This window comes from Coregonus lavaretus (assembly GCF_964263955.1).
Source record: "Coregonus lavaretus genome assembly, chromosome: 37".
NCBI classification, from domain to species: Eukaryota; Metazoa; Chordata; class Actinopteri; order Salmoniformes; family Salmonidae; genus Coregonus; species Coregonus lavaretus.
The window spans coordinates 13,390,452-13,409,671 of NC_140024.1; the positions used below are offsets into that span (position 1 = coordinate 13,390,452).

Sequence of the window (19,220 nt, forward strand, 5' to 3'; positions counted from 1 at the left end):
AATAAACAGGAATGATCAGACCATGTGGTGGAATCAGTAGCTAACAATGATAACAACCCATACAGTGGGGGAAAAAAGTATTTAGTCAGCCACCAATTGTGCAAGTTCTCCCACTTAAAAAGATGAGAGAGGCCTGTAATTTTCATCATAGGTACACGTCAACTATGACAGACAAAATTAGATTTTTTTTCTCCAGAAAATCACATTGTAGGATTTTTAATGAATTTATTTGCAAATTATGGTGGAAAATAAGTATTTGGTTAATAACAAAAGTTTCTCAATACTTTGTTATATACCCTTTGTTGGCAATGACACAGGTCAAACGTTTTCTGTAAGTCTTCACAAGGTTTTCACACACTGTTGCTGGTATTTTGGCCCATTCCTCCATGCAGATCTCCTCTAGAGCAGTGATGTTTTGGGGCTGTCGCTGGGCAACACAGACTTTCAACTCCCTCCAAAGATTTTCTATGGGGTTGAGATCTGGAGACTGGCTAGGCCACTCCAGGACCTTGAAATACTTCTTACGAAGCCACTCCTTCGTTGCCCGGGCGGTGTGTTTGGGATCATTGTCATGCTGAAAGACCCAGCCACGTTTCATCTGCAATGCCCTTGCTGACGGAAGGAGGTTTTCACTCAAAATCTCACGATACATGGCCCCATTCATTCTTTCCTTTACACGGATCAGTCGTCCTGGTCCCTTTGCAGAAAAACAGCCCCAAAGCATGATGTTTCCACCCCCATGCTTCACAGTAGGTATGGTGTTCTTTGGATGCAACTCAGCATTCTTTGTCCTCCAAACACGACGAGTTGAGTTTTTACCAAAAAGTTATATTTTGGTTTCATCTGACCATATAACATTCTCCCAATCCTCTTCTGGATCATCCAAATGCACTCTAGCAAACTTCAGACGGGCCTGGACATGTACTGGCTTAAGCAGGGGGACACGTCTGGCACTGCAGGATTTGAGTCCCTGGCGGCGTAGTGTGTTACTGATGGTAGGCTTTGTTACTTTGGTCCCAGCTCTCTGCAGGTCATTCACTAGGTCCCCCCGTGTGGTTCTGGGATTTTTGCTCACCGTTCTTGTGATCATTTTGACCCCACGGGGTGAGATCTTGCGTGGAGCCCCAGATCGAGGGAGATTATCAGTGGTCTTGTATGTCTTCCATTTCCTAATAATTGCTCCCACAGTTGATTTCTTCAAACCATTCAGTCTTCCCAGCCTGGTGCAGGTCTACAATTTTGTTTCTGGTGTCCTTTGACAGCTCTTTGGTCTTGGCCATAGTGGAGTTTGGAGTGTGACTGTTTGAGGTTGTGGACAGGTGTCTTTTATACTGATAACAAGTTCAAACAGGTGCCATTAATACAGGTAACGAGTGGAGGACAGAGGAGCCTCTTAAAGAATAAGTTACAGGTCTGTGAGAGCCAGAATTCTTGCTTGTTTGTAGGTGACCATATACTTATTTTCCACCATAATTTGCAAATAAATTCATTAAAAAATCCTACAATGTGATTTTCTGGATTTTTTTTCCTCAATTTGTCTGTCATAGTTGACGTATACCTATTATTAAAATTACAGGCCTCTCTCATCTTTTTAAGTGGGAGAACTTGCACAATTGGTGGCTGACTAAATACTTTTTTCCCCCACTGTAATACATGCCTGTCTTAGTGTGTCAGAGAGCCCACATGCTGCTGATAGATTTCACAGTCCTACAGGTCATTGGTCAGTGAAAATGCCTCTAGGGTGTCATAACAGGGTGTAGCAGCCTGGTCACTCTCCTGCCACCCCCACGTTCGGAGAGGTCCCTGGCTACACTCAGGCCTGTTTATCAATGCAGGGCTGTGGTTCCTATGGCAACAGTGCCAACCTTGGCTCAGCCGGGGAGGTAACGCTAGAGCTGGTGTGGCCAAGCTGAGAGCTGTGCCGTGATATACAACCACTTAGTACTAATGCTGTAGCTCATTTAGCGACACAAGACCACAGAGCAGGAGTCAACTGGGTAACAAGTAGCAACAGAAAAGGTGCTGTGTTGAGAATACTTCTCAGATGTATGATAGGATACAGACGACAGCATTAAAGCATTGAAAGTGTGGTTCAAGCTTGTGTTACACAATCTCTAGGTGACAACTCAGCAGAGTTTAACCATGACAGTCTTATTAATGAGAAATCAGAACATATTTCCAGGACAAGGTGGACTAGTGAATCTACTGAGGCTTGGGTTATCTGTCTCCTGGCTACGGGGGTAGTACATCATGAGTAATGCCAGTGTCAGGAATGGCCTTCTGCCTGAAAGGTTGGTGAGGGGAAAACACTGCTGGAGCTGAGTTTTAACAAGTGCTGTCTGAGAGGACCATAAATCAGATTGTCCAGAGCTGCCTGGCTGCCTTGCCTGCATCCTGCCAACACCAGACCTGAGGTGTCAGGGAGCAGAGTGGAACAGCCAGGATGGGTGGGAGGGAGAGCTCTGCAACAACAGTAAACAACTGTCCGAAAACAACCGATATGCGTTCAGGTGTCAGGACACTGACAATTCCTAGGCAACAGACAAATGCATGTGGCCCAGGTAAAAAAGGGTTTCTTCACTGAGTGAGCAGCACAGTATAAAGCATACTAGAGTTGTGTTTCTGGAGGGGTGTTCATTTCCTGGAGTGCTGTGAAAGACTGACTGGTTTGGAGGAGCAGGATACAGCTGGTTGATGTGCATCTCCAGGGGGGAGCTTTGTGCATTCTCCAGCTGCATTCCTCTAATAGCCCCCTCAACTTCACTATGGACCTCTCCAGGACTTCACTTGACTCACGGCACAGGAGAGAATTGCCTCTGTGATGCTCAGGGCATTCAGGAATAGTTTGTAGTAATTGAAGTCTGTGGCTTCAAAGCCGCTCTTCAAAGCAGAGGAAGAAAATAAAAGACAGAAACACATGGCCTTTCTCCAAGGCAAGGGCCTTATAGGTAAACTTGCTTTTCATTGTGCAACCCCATTTGATATAATGCTTTGCAAAACAAATCGGAGTCTAGAGACATTAAGAGGCTGTGGAGAACAAAAGGATATCCCCTGGTCAGGATGTCACGGGGAGATGGTGCATGAGTTCCCTGATGACCACTGTGGAACAGAAGGATGAGGACAATACCAAACAATCACAGCAAGGCCCCTGGCTACACTGGGGATGTATGATGAATGTTGCTTTCATAGAATGGCCACAACACAGGTAATAAGATTCACATTGCTTGGAGAAGACATGGCCAACTCATCTATTTCCCCCTCTGGGTCTGGTATTGTTTCCAAGCAGTACAGTAGGATCATAAACAAGGATGACTATTAGGGCTGAGCTTTAGTGTGAGCAATGCTGTAAAATGTTACAACACTGAAGCCTCCTTCAAACCTCTCCCTCTCACAACACTATCCTCCACTATCCCTTGCATTCTCATTAACCTTCTCTCTCTCTCTCTCTCTCTCTCTCTCTCTCTCTCTCTCTCTCTCTCTCTCTCTCTTTCTCTCTCTCTCTCTCTCTCTCTTTTCTCTCTCTCTCTCTCTCCGCCCGTACACTCTCTCACCCTCTTCTGCGGTACCAGCTGCAGTCTTGTCATGATTAGCAGAGTAGTTTTGCTCCGGACAGTGAGGAGTCTGCAGACGTCTCAGTCAGGTGATACAGACCACGTAGTTAGTATGTTATTACATCTTATGATGAGTATGGAGCAGCAGGTACTAATCTACCTGACTTTCTAGATAACACTTTTCCATGCTGTGACAGCATAAGGCAAAACACACCTCACAACCAAAACATGACTCTCTGTGTGGTGGAGGCTTCCAGAAAGAGAACATGTGTTCTGAAGAGCCCTCTTGGGGGAGAAGTGAACAGCAGAGACAGTTTAATAAGAGCCATGTCCAGGGGGGGTCAGGCTGGTAGTAATCAAAGCAGGAATGGTGGTTCTGCACTCAGGTGACAGATCTCAATTCATCACGCATCACATTATGTCTCCTGATGGAAAGGGACCATATGGATAGGTCGGTCATATCTCTCTGACCAACTCAGGCCTGCACTATTGTTGCACACCGAGAGCAATATCATTGTCAATAGCATTACAAGTACATCCAGTCCCCAGAGTAAAATTATTGTAGGTTTAATTGTGTTCTTATTAACAGACAATAGACACAGAGAATAAAAGAAGAAGAGTATTTTTAGAGTTGGCCAGCAAGGTAAAACACTTCCTGTCTTATCACACTATAAACACTGGCTCTGCATTATACAGTTAAATGAGGAGGGCAATGTAGGACTTGCAGAAGCAAGACTTATTGACATACATACCTTTGTCAACACTCTGAAAGTCAATAATCCACAACATTTTTCTAATGGCCAGATCTAAGATGGGGAAGCCTTTTAGAAAAGTCAAATTTACCAACTCAAAATAGCTGACATGCTAGGATAGCATTTATTCCACTGACTGTAATTGCCTGTCATTATTTTGTTGATTTCAAGTTTCTTCGGATGACTGATTTCAAAGACAGTGACCTCAAGGCAAATACTGATAATTATTTCCTAATAAAAAATTGATTGGGAAAAAATGATAACTTATTATTGTATGTCATTTAAGTGTGATACATCTGTAATTAGGGATTTCAATTCCTCAATCACTTTCTTTCCTATTCTGGTATGATCATTAAAAGGTGCCACCCTCCCTGGCATGACTTTGCAGAACGCTGTGGATGGATCAACTTCTGAAACCATGACAACCATGCAGAATAGTGGGGAGTCAGTCTGTCACTTTCCCACCACAATGCCTGATAGGATCAAAAGGAAAAACAAGAAACCAAGCTAACAAGGATCTATACTGAACAAAAATATAAACGCAACATGTAAAGTGTTGGTCCAATGTTTCATGAGCTGAAATGAAATATCCCAGAAATGTTCCATATGCACAAAAAGCTAATTTTTCTGAAATGTTGTGGAAAAATTTGTTTACATCCCTGTTATTGAGCATTTCTCCCTTGCCAAGATAATCCATCCACCTGACAGGTGTGGCATATCAAGAAGCTGATTAAACAGCATGATCATTACACAGGTGCACCTTGTGCTGTGGACTATAAAAGGCCACTCTAAAATGTGCAGTTTTGTCACACAACACAATGCCACAGATGTCTCAAGCTTTGAGGGAGCGTACAATTGGAATGCCGACTGCAGGAATGTCCACCAGAGCTGTTGCCAGAAAATTTAAAGTTAATTTCTCTACCATAAGCCACCTCCAACGTCGTTTTAGAGTATTTGGCTGTATGTCCAACTGGCCTCACAACTGCAGACCACGTGTAACCACACCAGCCCAGGACCTCCACATCCAGCTTCTTCACCTGCGGGATTGTCTGAGACCAGCCACCCGGACAACTGATGACACTGAGGAGTATTTCTGTCTGTAATAAAGCCCTTTTGTGGGGGAAAAACTAATTCTGATTGGCTGGGCCTGGCTCCCAAGTGGGTGGGCCTAATGAATTTATTTAAATTGACTGATTTCCTTATATGAACTGTAACTCTGTAAAATTGTTGAAATTGTTGCATGTTGCATTTATAATTTTGTTCAGTATAAAATACATCTTGTCCTCTATTCATTGCTTTCTGTCTTCAAGCAAGTCAGAGGTGGCTGTTCAACCAAGGCTGCTTTCTGAACACAATCTAGCCCATTTATTATATGTCCTCTTGTTAACAGTACACTCTTAGAAAAAAAGGTGCTATCTAGAACCAATAAGGGTTCTTCGGCTGTCTCCATAGGAGAACCCTTTGAAGAACCATTTTTGGTTCCAGGTATATCCCTTTTGGTTCCAGGTAGAACCCTTTTCACAGAGGGTTCTACCTGGAACACAAAAGAGTTCTACCTGGAAATAAAACAGGTTCTCCTATGGGTACAGCCAAATAACCCTTTTGCAACACTTTTTTATAAGAGTGTACTGTACAGAATCATATACCAAACTAGCACTGCTTAACACTCTCTACATTTTAATAAACTTAATTTTTGGAGTTTCTATCGTTTTTTGAAGGTCTTCATGAACATTCTTTGATTACAGGCAAAATTCCCTTGTTAAAGAATGTAGGGCACATTGAGTAGAAGCCAAAATCAAGGAGGGAGTGAAAAAGTCTCTGAGTCATCTGGTGGGAACCAGGTTCATGTTAAAATAGGTGGAGGGTTTTTCTAACAAGAAATAATGTATATAATCAAACATATAGTCCCCTACTATTCAAACAGGCTTTCCTCGCACTCCTCTCTCTGCTGGAAATGCCAATTATTCTGTAACTTCAAAACCGGAATGACGCAAGAACATGTTTGCAGGCAGCAAATTTCAGCTCCAAAATTAAGCAAAGAAAGGATGGCATTTATTTTTATCGTCAAGTGCACACAACCAAAACTTTACTTCTGCTTTTAACCCAACCCCTCTGAATCAGAGAGGTCGGCTCGGTGATTTGAACTGGCCACCTGAACAACTACAATGTAAATCAATCAAATTACATGACACACTGTATCTCCTTGACTGTTTCTACTCAAATAACATGTCAGCCTTACCAGAAAAACTGGAATGGATCAATGAAATGTACAGTAACCTAAGTGTCACAGGCATTGGATTGAAAGGACAGAAATAATTCAATTTGTCTATTCATTCTTTCACTTGAGACAGATTTAGGTGAATATCTGTATATATACTGTATATCTGTATAAAGAAATAACTGAGTGGAGGTAAACACCAGTAATATGAAAGGAGAGGAAAAGCTCTGGAAAGCCTTTCACTATTTTATAAGCAGGGGATCTTGTGAATAATGAAACCACCAATCTTCTACCTCATAGCAGCAGGACTGTAGTCTCAATAAATGACTCTATGCCCCTCTGTGCTGTGCTGCCTGCTAACCACTAGCAATTCCACTAGCAAGTCCACAGAAATAACAGAATGTGTTGAAACACCCAAATGTCACATTTGTGTTTCTTTACAAACAGATTTGGTGACGGTGTAGAAACAGAAAGAGGAAGACAGAAACCCAGAGAAATGCACAGGCAGAGATGGAGAGGAGGGATTGATGATTGGTACATTGGAATTAATGTGGGCGTGAATGTGAACGTCGCCTAACTACAGCCATCAAAACAACGGCCCACCTGCCATCTGTGGGCCGAAACAACGTCCACTAACAGCTGAACAGTGACAAACAACAGATGACACTCCATCCAAGACGTTTCCATACCACCTTCTCTAAGACTTCCCTACCCATCTGTTAGTTGGCTGTACAGTAGACCTGCCAGTCAAAGACATCATGCCAGATGTGTTCAGGGAAATGTCCCTGCCCACCAGCTGTCCCCTTACCTCCTCCAGTGCCCACAGGGAGTCCACCACAGGTTTGATCTTCTTCTGGTTGTATAGGGAGAAGAGTTTCTCCACCACCGTCTTCACCTGCCCACACCTGCCCTGCTTGAACAGGAGGTTGAGCAGCGAGAATCCAGCGATGACCTTGTTCTCCTCGTAGAGTTTAATAGGGTTCACCTTCTCAACCTGCCACCACTGGGGAGTCAAACCAGAGACACACACATCACTCTCCCCAATAACTCATTTGTATTTCATTTACCATGTAAGTAATGAATGTTCAATAAATATTAAACAGACTGTTCCATTCTTTAAACTCAGTGACAGACTCAGCATTTCTGACTCACAGATTTTGCAAGGCTGAAGAAACTCTTTGTTTCCCCAGTCACCATGTTTGATGAGCCTGAAAACACAAAAACAAAGACACAAGCTTATAGAGAGAGACAGGGTGGCGGTGTTAACTGTTGGGCTGAAGTGAAGGGTGAACAGTAAAGAGCCTAGAGGTGATGAGGGGTTATTGTGGGGGAGGAGTGGTTGTCTCTTTTAGATCTGGCAGAGCGTGTCCTGGCACAGCTCATGAAATCTGTTCACCGTCATACCATTAATTGATTCATGCCGCACTAGTGTTACAACTCCACGACTGTCATACTGACAGGAACTCTAATTCTACATGATCTGAAACACAAGAAGAATCTTGTAATTAAACAATTCAGATGTGGACAAAAGCCAAAGGCAGTAAAATAAATTCAGGTGTCATTTTTTAATCAATTTTAATTAACCAAAATTTCACACTGAATCACAACGCACGCCTAGTTTTCAATGAGGTTCAAGCAGTCGCTTAAATTCTGTCCAGATTGACTATTGAGTAGATGGAGGGATATTACCTAGAAATAATAGGATCATCTGTATTCTAAGTGTCCTTAGACGAGGTGAAAATCTGAAGAGCTTGAGCCTATATATTACAAGACATTTTAAAGATATTTGTGGTCTAAGCTATGTCATAGGAAACAGTGCCTTCAGAAAGTATTCACACCCCTTGACTTTTTCCACATTTTGTTGTGTTTCAGCCTAAATTTTAAATGGATTAAATTGATATTTTTCGTCACTGGTCTAAACACAATAAAGTACCCCATAATGTCAGAGTGGAATGATGTTTTTCCTTTTTGTAATTTTTTGTAATTAAAAATGAAAAGTATTCAACCCCTTCGTTATGGCAAGCTTAAATAAGTTTAGGAGTAAAAATTTGCTTAACAAGTCAAACACACTAAATATACAGAAATATGTGGACACCCCTTCAAATTAGTGGATTCGGCTATTTCAGCCACACCCGCTGCTGACAGGTGTATAAAATCGAGCACACAGCCATGCAATCTCCACAGACAAACATTGGCAGTAGAATGGCCTTACTGAAGAGCTCAGTGACTTTCAACGTGGCACCGTCATAGGATGCCACCTTTCCAACAAGTCGTTTCGTCAAATTTCTACCCTGCTAGAGCTGCCCCGGTCAACTATAAGTGCTATATGTGTAAATGTCTATGAGCAACAACGGCTCAGACATGAAGTGGTAGGCCATACAAGCTCACAGAACGGGACTGCCAAGTGCTGAAGCAAGTAAAAATCGTCCTCGGTTGCAACACTCACTACCGAGTGCCAAACTGCCTCTGGAAGCAACGTCGGCACAAGAACTGTTCATCGGGAGCTTCATGAAATGGGTTTACATGGCCGAGCAGCCACACACAAGCCTAATATCACCATGTGCAATGCCAAGCGTCGGCTGGAGTGGTGTAAAGCTCGCCACCATTGGACTCTGGAGCAGTGGAAACGCGTTCTCTGGTGATGAAGCACGCTTCACCATCTTGCCGTCCGACTGACAAATCTGTGTTTGGCGGATGCCAGGAGAACGCTACCTGCCCGAATGCATAGTCCCAACTGTAAAGTTTGGTGGAGGAGGAATAATGGTCTGGGGCTGTTTTTCATGGTTCGGGCTAGGCCCCTTAGTTACAGTGAAGGGAAATCTTAACGCTACAGCATACAATGACATTCTAGACGATTCTGTGCTTCCAACTTTGTGGCAACAGTTTGGGGAAGGCCCTTTCCTGTTTCAGCATGACAATGCCCCCATGTACAAAGCGAGGTCCATACAGACTGCGAGCCAGGCCCAATCGCCCAACATCAGTGCCCAACCTCACTAATGCTCTTTTGGCTGAATGGAAGCAAGTCGCCGCAGCAATGTTCCAACATCTAGTGGAAAGCCTTCCCAGAAGAGTGGAGGTTGTTATAGCAGCAAAGGGTGGACCAACTCCATATTAATACCCATGATTTTGGAATGAGATGTTCGACGAGCAGGTGTCCACATACTTTTGGTCATGTAGTGTAAGTAGTTGCATAGACTCTGTGTGCAATAATAGTTTTTAATATGATTTTTGAATGACTATCTCATCTCTGTACCCCACACATACCATTACAGTGGAGGAAAAAAGTATTTAGTCAGCCACCAATTGTGCAAGTTTTCCCACTTAAAAAGATGAGAGAGGCCTGTAATTTTCATCATAGGTACACGTCAACTATGACAGACAAAATGAGAAAAAAAAATCCAGAAAATCACATTGTAGCATTTTTTATGAATTTATTTGCAAATTATGGTGGAAAATAAGTATTTGGTCAATAACAAAAGTTTCTCAATACTTTGTTATATACCCTTTGTTGGCAATGACACAGGTCAAACGTTTTCTGTAAGTCTTCACAAGGTTTTCACACACTGTTGCTGGTATTTTGGCCCATTCCTCCATGCAGATCTCCTCTAGAGCAGTGATGTTTTGGGTCTGTCGCTGGGCAACACGGACTTTCAACTCCCTCCAAAGATTTTCTATGGGGTTGAGATCTGGAGACTGGCTAGGCCACTTCAGGACCTTGAAATGCTTCTTACGAAGCCACTCCTTCGTTGCCCGGGCGGTGTGTTTGGGATCATTGTCATGCTGAAAGACCCAGCCACGTTTCATCTTCAATGCCCTTGCTGATGGAAGGAGGTTTTCATTCAAAATCTCACGATACATGGCCCCATTCATTCTTTCCTTTACACGGATCAGTCGTCCTGGTCCCTTTGCAGAAAAACAGCCCCAAAGCATGATGTTTCCACCCCCATGCTTCACAGTAGGTATGGTGTTCTTTGGATGCAACTCAGCATTCTTTGTCCTCCAAACACGACGAGTTGAGTTTTTACCAAAAGGTTCTATTTTGGTTTCATCTGACCATATGACATTCTCCCAATCCTCTTCTGGATCATCCAAATGCACTCTAGCAAACTTCAGACGGGCCTGGACATGTACTGGCTTAAGCAGGGGGACACGTCTGGCACTGCAGGATTTGAGTCCCTGGCGGCGTAGTGTGTTACTGATGGTAGGCTTTGTTACTTTGGTCCCAGCTCTCTGCAGGTCATTCACTAGGTCCCCCCGTGTGGTTCTGGGATTTTTGCTCACCGTTCTTGTGATCATTTTGACCCCACGGGGTGAGATCTTGCGTGGAGCCCCAGATCGAGGGAGATTATCAGTGGTCTTGTATGTCTTCCATTTCCTAATAATTGCTCCCACAGTTGATTTCTTCAAACCAAGCTGCTTACCTATTGCAGATTCAGTCTTCCCAGCCTGGTGCAAGTCTACAATTTTGTTTCTGGTGTCCTTTGACAGCTCTTTGGTCTTGGCCATAGTGGAGTTTGGAGTGTGACTGTTTGAGGTTGTGGACAGGTGTCTTTTATACTGATAACAAGTTCAAACAGGTGCCATTAATACAGGTAACGAGTGGAGGACAGAGGAGCCTCTTAAAGAAGAAGTTACAGGTCTGTGAGAGCCAGAAATCTTGCTTGTTTGTAGGTGACCAAATACTTATTTTCCACCATCATTTGCAAATTAATTAATTAAAAATCATACAATGTGATTTTCTGGATTTCTTTTTCTCAATTTGTCTGTCATAGTTGACGTGTACCTATGATGAAAATTACAGGCCTCTCTCATCTTTTTAGGTGGGAGAACTTGCACAATTGGTGGCTGACTAAATACTTTTTTCCCCCACTGTATCTGTAAGGTCCCTCAGTCGAGCAGTGCATTTCAAACACAGATTCAACCACTAAGACCACTTTGCCTCGCAAAGAAGGGCACCTATTGGTAGATGGGTAAACAAATACAATAAAAAGCAGACCTTGAATATCCCTTTGAGCACGGTGAGGTTATTAATTACACTTTGGATGGTGTTTCAATACACCCAGTCACTACAAAGATACAGGCGTCCTTTCTAACTCAGTTGCCGGAGACGAAGGAAACCGCTCAGGGATTTCACCATGACTTTAAAAAAGTTACAGAGTTGAATGGCTGTGAAAGGAAAAAACTGAGGATGGATCAACAAAATTGTAGTTACTCTACAATACTAACCTAATTGACATAGTGAAAAGACATTAAAGTAATACTGCAAAAAATGTGGCAAAGCAATTCACTTTTTGTCCTGAATACAACGTGTTATGTTTGGGGCAAATACAATACAACACATGACCGAGTACTACTCTCCATATTTTCAAGTATAGTGGTGGCTGCATCAAGTTATGGGTATGCTTGTAATTGTTAAGGACTGGAGTTTTTCAGAATACAAAATAAACAGAATGGAGCTAAGCACAGGCAAATCCTACAGGAAAACCTGGTTCAGTCTGCTTTCCACCAGACACTGGGAGATTACTTCACCTTTCAGCAGGACAATAATCTAAAATACAAGGCCAAATCTACACTGGAGTTGCTTACCAAGAAGACTTTGAATGTTCCTGAGTGGCCAAGTTACAGTTTTGACTTAAATCTGCTTGAAAATATATGGGAAGACTTGAAAATGGTTGTCTAGCAATGATCCACAACCAATTTGACAGAGCTTTAAGAATCTTTTAAAGAATAATGGGCAAATATTGTACAATCCAGGTTTGCAAAGCTCTTAAGAGACTTACCCAGAAAGACTCACAGTTGTAATTGCTGCCAAATGTGATTCTAACATGTATTGACTCAGGAGTGTGAATACTTATGTAAATGAGATATTTCTGTATTTAATATAATAATATAATATAATATGCCATTTAGCAGACGCTTTTATCCAAAGCGACTTACAGTCATGTGTGCATACACTTTTACATATGGGTGGTCCCAGGGATCGAACCCACTACCCTGGCGTTACAAGCGCCATGCTCTACCAATTGAGCTACAGAGGACCATTTAATTGTGAATAAAATGGCTAACATTTCTAAAAACATGTTTTCACTTTGTCATTGTGGGATATTGTGTGTAGATGGGTGAGAGAAAAAAATCGATTTAATCAATTTTCAATTCAGGCTGTAAACCAACAAAATATGGAATAAGTCATCGGGTGTGAATACTTCTTGAAAGCACTGTATATGTATAGCACAAGTGCAATGGTGCCTAACCTATATACAATACCTGTCAGTAAGTTTGAAATGTTCTAAATAAAAAATGTCACTCAAGATACTTCCAACATTCACAGGCTAATACCACATCATATCTCAAGAGTCTTATGTGTGATACTGGTGGCACAATGTAGCAAATGTATGAGTAGCATCGTGACAGGACACCAACCGTAGAGGATGTAGGTTCCCAGAGGCCTCAGCAGACCGAGGCCTTTACCAGTGTTCTCCCCACACAGACAGTCCAGGACGATGTCCACTCCCTCTGGAGAGATCCTACCAAATACAGGAAATTCAATTAACGAGAATCAACATGTTCCTCATTTACAGACAGCCTCGACTGCAGGCTTCATCAGACGCCTATCAATCTATTAGTCATTCAATGTTTAGTTCAGCTTTCAATACTTAAAATTTATATTTTTAGCAAATACTAAACATTCCACTTTATTGACGTTTCGATCAGCCTTTTGTTCCATCAAATTCCACTCTTGATTTCAAGTGATACAGTATTAAAAATACCTATAAGCATTGGACAGGTTAACCATCAGTGCGATTTTTCATGGCATGACTCACTTGAAAGCACTAATGTGAAAGAAAGAATGAGAGGCATGTTCTGATCAAGGGGTCCTAATGCCTTTCTTTCTGCCTGGTGGCCTGACCGCCTGCTTGGCTAAACTGCTTGGCGGTCTTATGATGCCCATGGCCTTGCCTATTGTAAAAGAGGCGACTTGAGACCAATTTAATTTTGCTTTGCTCTTGATCCTGAGAGGAATGTGGGGCCACAGAGATGAAAGGCTTATTAATCTGCCTCTCCCTCTGATATGGCTGTATTTACTACCATTGTGATATGCAGGCAGACAGTATTCTCCCTCGGTCAATAAGTACTGAGGGGGAACCAAGGATTAGGCTCCTTAAGAAAGGAACTCAAGAGGAAAGCTTGGTTAAATGTATGCATTTATAAAGCACTATCTTCAGAATACATTCAGAATGTGACTATCTGATGGACATGCTTTAAGCCTCCTGACTGCATGACTCACCTCCAAAACACTATTCCTATTAGACAGTAGATGTGAAGTTAGCCTTGGCATAGAGGGTTATTTTCTGATTGTCTCCTATTGAGGAGGCAGCATCCCTATGGATTGCACTGATTGCCAATCAAACATGTTAATTAGTGATGGGGGACATAATCCATAGAGTTACATATCGGGATATTATTTTTTTAGGATATATTGTATCGTTTTGACAATATCGCAATATTATTTTTGCAGTAGTTGTCTGTACCTGCACGAAAAACATCCATAGCTTGTTCTCCATCGTCTTTTTAAATAGGGAGCCAATTTGTTTTCAGCACTTTTAGTTCTATGACTGATCAAAACTCATTTTCTCATGACTCTCTTGTCCCTCTGCAGCAGACATATGGTGAGCAATATGTTTGGAACAGACAAGACAACGACATGCAGTGTGATCTGAATGGGGATGGTATTTATGAGGCATCAGGGCTCTCTGCTGATTGGCCCAGCTGTTCCACGTCCCCAGCAGACAGCCTGTTGCAGGTTGCCTTTAGAGAGCCTCTGAGCACTCTGCCCCACACACTGCCGTTGCTCTCGGAGACGAGCTGTGTGTTGCCATGGGGACCGCAGCCACACACGTCCAAATATGGCATCGACTAACATCTGCATCCTCCCTGAGCTCTACATGCTCTGTGTTCTACGTTATCACATTATCATTGTCATTTCATATGTACATATCAAATTGCACATTATAAACCAAAAGAGCTTATTAGTAATTATGTGAAATTATATCTAAACATATTTTAATAAACCTGTAAGATCCAATGAAATTACACATTTGCTAACAAATTAGTCTTATTCATAAAAATTGTGAAGAACAATTACTGCTGCAGTTCTATGTTTATAAGAAACATTTTATACCAATAATTGTTCTTGTAGAACAAAAAACAAACCTTACTTTTTAACTTCTTGTACATAATCAACGTTTCTGTCGAAGAGGTGGGTCACAGAGTCTTTGATGGCTTCATGTTTGAAAGATGAGGCCGTTCCAAACACGGTGACGCTGGGTATAGTGGAGCACAGCTGAGCCACAGCTTGACCCTGAAAAACACCACACAATCCCAGTCAGACTCTTCAAGGCACAGACACTATTACACAAGGCCAATCCAGACAATTACATTTCCACAGGTTATGCATCACAGCTTTACCAACCATAATCCATCTTTGATATGAAAAATAATGATAATAATTATTCTAATCATTCAACACACTAGGTAAAGGCAGTAAATGTTTTCTTGTCCATCTCTACTACAGTATGGTACTAAACAACAGAGTTATATCCTATTGTGCGCATCAGTCTGAAATCTGAGCAGTCGCTCTACTGTATGTTGACAAACTGCAACAGGTTGTTCATGAATTATAGTCTGTAGGAGCATCTCTAGAGCATAATTACATCTCTAGTTCTGTTTAATTATTAAAGCTGGGAATCACAAACTGCTTTCGCTAAAGGGAAATGTGCTACAGGAGCCTGATAATTCAATGTCTTGTAAAAAAGAGTCTGAAGAGTCTGTGTTAATATACTTTAACCAGCACAGCCCAGACAATGTCCATCTCCCACCACAGTCACATCTTTCCTAGATGTCGTTTTCTCAGCCACATCTCACCATCTCCTGTCATGTCCATCTTTAATCATGAATAAAGCATTATGTAAAACAGCATCTGAGCTGCCTGATAATAGCCACAGGCTGTTACCCTCAAGAGCCACCAGAGCTACACACCTTGGCGGTATCTATAGTAACATCACTGATATCATTTCAGGAAATGCTGTGTTTTTCTTTCCACCTCCTCTCGGGCGTTGACTTACCACACCCCCTCCTGCTGAGTGGACCAATACTGACATCCCCTCTCGCAGATTGGCAACCTCAAACAGCATCATGTAGGCAGCCACGAAGTTCATGGAGAAGGCTGCTGCCTCAGGAAAAGTCATATCATCAGGCATGTTATAGACGTAATCCAGCGGTGTGCAAACCACCTCTGCCCAGGCGTTGTAATTTACAAAAGCCATAACCCGGTCTCCTATCTGGAGAGAAGAAAGGATCAGCTATAAAATATGTTAAATGCAGATTTGGGAGGTGACATGGTTACAGGTTTGTTGTAGAAATGCACCAACCCTCACATGCTACTCTGACCAATGCATTTCAAAATAGCAACATTAAACATTTCAAACCGTAACAGCAAATCAATATTTTTTGGGGTAAAAATGCAAAGTGAGATCAATATAGTTGTGCTACTAATCCATGACATAATATCTGTAACATACTGTGATCTGGATACACTGACCTCAAATCCCTTTGTGTTTTCTCCCATCGCCTCCACTATTCCAGAACATTCAAATCCAGGGACAAGTGGAGTTTTCGGAGGATTGTCAATATTCCCTTGACGCACCATAAGGTCCAGGAAGTTCAAGCCACTGCAACAGTAAATGTCTCATTGATATTAACATCACAATCAAGCAAAGTTATTTATTTTTAACTTAGGTGATTGGAGAAGACACAATATTGCATGATGGTCATTTTCACTATTTGATCAAATATGTTAATAAATAAATGCCTTAGCAGTCATAAGTTCACAACACAAACTGTCTGACATCTACAAACCCATGCTTGAATTCCAGACTATTAAAAGGGCCTACAGTTCCAAGGCCATGGTGATTCACATGCACTGAACAACAAATAGCTCATCTGTGATACAGTATATCTGTAACAGCCTCCCTTTTATGGAAAAATTGCTTGTCACTTGTTGAATGTATAATTGATGTGTACTTATTATGTATTTCAATATTATCAATAAAACAATATTGTTGGAGTAAAGACAAATAATCAATCCCTCATCAGAATCTACTTACTAAATGACAAGTAGGCTAGCATTCGAGAATAGAGCATAAATACCACAAGTGTAGGACTTTGTATGAGACAGTTGTAATGAGAAAAGCCATTTCAACTGGCTCGTGGTATTGAACTATTCCCCCTTCTGCCAGATCCAATAAAAGCTCATAAAGATTATCAGTCAAGAACAAGCCAAGCAAATAATTTTATCAAGACAAATTCTAATTAATTCCAACATTGCAGGTGTTTTTGCTTTTCATTTGCATGACTGGTCCACAGACAGTCCTTATTAATCATCTATTACAGACAGTGAACCATCAGAGGACATGTGGCTTCATGAATTAAATGAGTCCTTTTCTCGTGTCACTTTTACAAACTATACAGGTCGAGTTGAACCTACTTTAATTAAAGGTTTATTCATGGCTCGCCCATACTGAATCAGAATCTGCAACATGTTGCACTACATTTATGTAACTTCGCAACACTGATATTTTAAAATCATATAGGCAGGCATCAATGTAACAATTACATCAACAGTTTACTATCCAACGTTTACCATGCTTTGACGCGAATTTTCACTTCTCCTTCCTGTGGCTCAGGCATCGCCTTCTTGGTTACCCGGAGTTTGTTGAGACCCCCAAAACCGGACAGTATTACGGCTCGCATTTCTTTGGCATCTCCTGCAGATACTACATTTTCTGTTTCCTTTGCGCCATTCTTCTCTATCATGTGCTCAGTTTCCTCTGTCATCTCCGCTCCTTCTTTAGCCATTTCGGTGGGCTTCATGGGGCTGGAAGGGGATGCTCGAGCTTGTAACTGGTCCTTCCTTCCCTCCTGCTTCCAAGTTCAGAATGCGCAGTATGAGCCGAATCAGTTCTCTTTTGGAAGAGGGAGAGCTATACGGACCAAATATGTTTATAAACCCTGGATTACTGATGCTGTGTATTGGCCAATGAGAGACTTTGAAGCCACCACTCGGCCATATTGGCACTCCCCAATAGGAGCAGTCCTCCATAGAAATTAATGAAATTCTACAGTATTTCAATTAAATGTTTCAAGGACAAAATTACATTTATTTAAGTATTTTTGTTGTTGTAGTCGGACAGTAAAATTATTAATCTCAAAAAATGATACTTTATGGAGAATTGTTTTTATATTTTATTTATTTTTTACATTTAGCTCACATAATATAATTCAAAAGTATGCATTAAGGTGTCTGTAATATAATAAATGTGGCAAAAACGAATGTAGACAATAATAAATGCATTTCTATAGCTTCCAAAATATTTGTTTTACACCGGTGGGGAAGTGCCAAGATGGAGGCACAGAAACTTCCACACAGCGCCCACTTTTAGTCTTCTAGTGTATATATAAATAATTAACACGCACTAATTGATGACGTATATCGCGCAGTTAAGAGTCGAGTGGAGACGAAGGGCTTCGGTTCAGTCAGGCGTCCTGATGAGTCTAGTTTATACTGACTAACTGGCAACAGCAGCAGCATTTCATTGGCACTAATTAAAACTTGTAAAAGAAAGTTATGTTTATTTCAATGGACGAGGGGAAAATAACTTGTAGTATTGGTCACCATCTCGATGTCAGCTAACGTAACGACAATTTGATGTGAATGACCAGTACAACGGTGTGATATCGAGGTGCTTCCCCACTGGGCAGCAGTTGCTTCACCGGCCAGTTGTATCACATATCGCTAACGTGCCGAATTTGTTCCATCCAATTTGATTATATTTCCAGTAGGATAGCAGCCTACACGAGAAATAACTTAAAATATTGGTAGTAACCATCTAGATGTCACCGTGATACAGTTTACTGCTCAATGGGGATAGTTAGGGCTGCAAAGCCGGCAACACAACAACACGTCCTGCAGTAAGGAGAGAAGTAGTTAGCTAGATAGTGTCGCAATATCAGGCCAGGCTGACACCTAAAGTAAATGTATTGTAGTGATTTTCACCGAACATGTGGCCTACAACTACATTAACGTAAACGTTTTTGTAAAAAAAAAAATGGTTACAAATTAATTTAAAAATATATAACAATTATTCCTATACAGGTAATGATTCTGAAAACTTCGGCAAGTCCCAATTTCGGCTTAGAAATTACCGCTGAATTTTCTAGCCACACGCATAAATTAGCTTGTTGGGGAGGGCTCATTATTAGGACGACTGCCTTGAACCAAATCCGTTCGTCCCCACTCAACTCTCGCTGCGCGTCATACGTCATACATTTTGGGCACCAGGCGTGTCAGTAGCCTCTCCCTGTGGAAGAGCAGCAAGCAAGCAGTTTGGCAAGGCATAACAGACCTATGTGAAGCTAGTCACAGTAACGATTAGCCACAATAGTGAAATTTGCGGTTCGCCTTCAAAATAAAAGTCCCTAATTGAACGTTTTTCAAACGGATAGTGGAATCATGCCATTTGGACTAGATAATACTAACCAATGTTGGAATGCTGTTAAATACAATAATTAATTTGACAATAAACAGAAAAAAACAGTTGAAATCCCACTGTGGATGTATTAGACTGCATAATTGCATTGGGG

The 19,220-nt window shown here is 41.6% G+C and overlaps 1 protein-coding gene across 1 annotated transcript in view; it reads right to left on the minus strand.

Annotated features, from left to right (window-relative positions):
- LOC311111477 (synaptic vesicle membrane protein VAT-1 homolog-like) overlaps window positions 1-17,465 on the minus strand; it is a 33,520-nt gene extending 16,055 nt beyond the window's left edge. The window contains exons 1-7 of the mRNA XM_084154212.1: window positions 17,221-17,465; window positions 16,116-16,249; window positions 15,644-15,855; window positions 14,738-14,880; window positions 12,942-13,045; window positions 7,674-7,729; window positions 7,330-7,524 (exon numbers count right to left, since the gene is read on the minus strand). Coding sequence (XP_084010338.1) covers window positions 7,330-7,524; window positions 7,674-7,729; window positions 12,942-13,045; window positions 14,738-14,880; window positions 15,644-15,855; window positions 16,116-16,249; window positions 17,221-17,450 — 1,074 coding nt within the window. The 5' untranslated portion in view covers window positions 17,451-17,465. The remainder of the gene's footprint in view (window positions 1-7,329; window positions 7,525-7,673; window positions 7,730-12,941; window positions 13,046-14,737; window positions 14,881-15,643; window positions 15,856-16,115; window positions 16,250-17,220) is intronic.
- Between the last annotated feature and the right edge of the window lie 1,755 nt (window positions 17,466-19,220).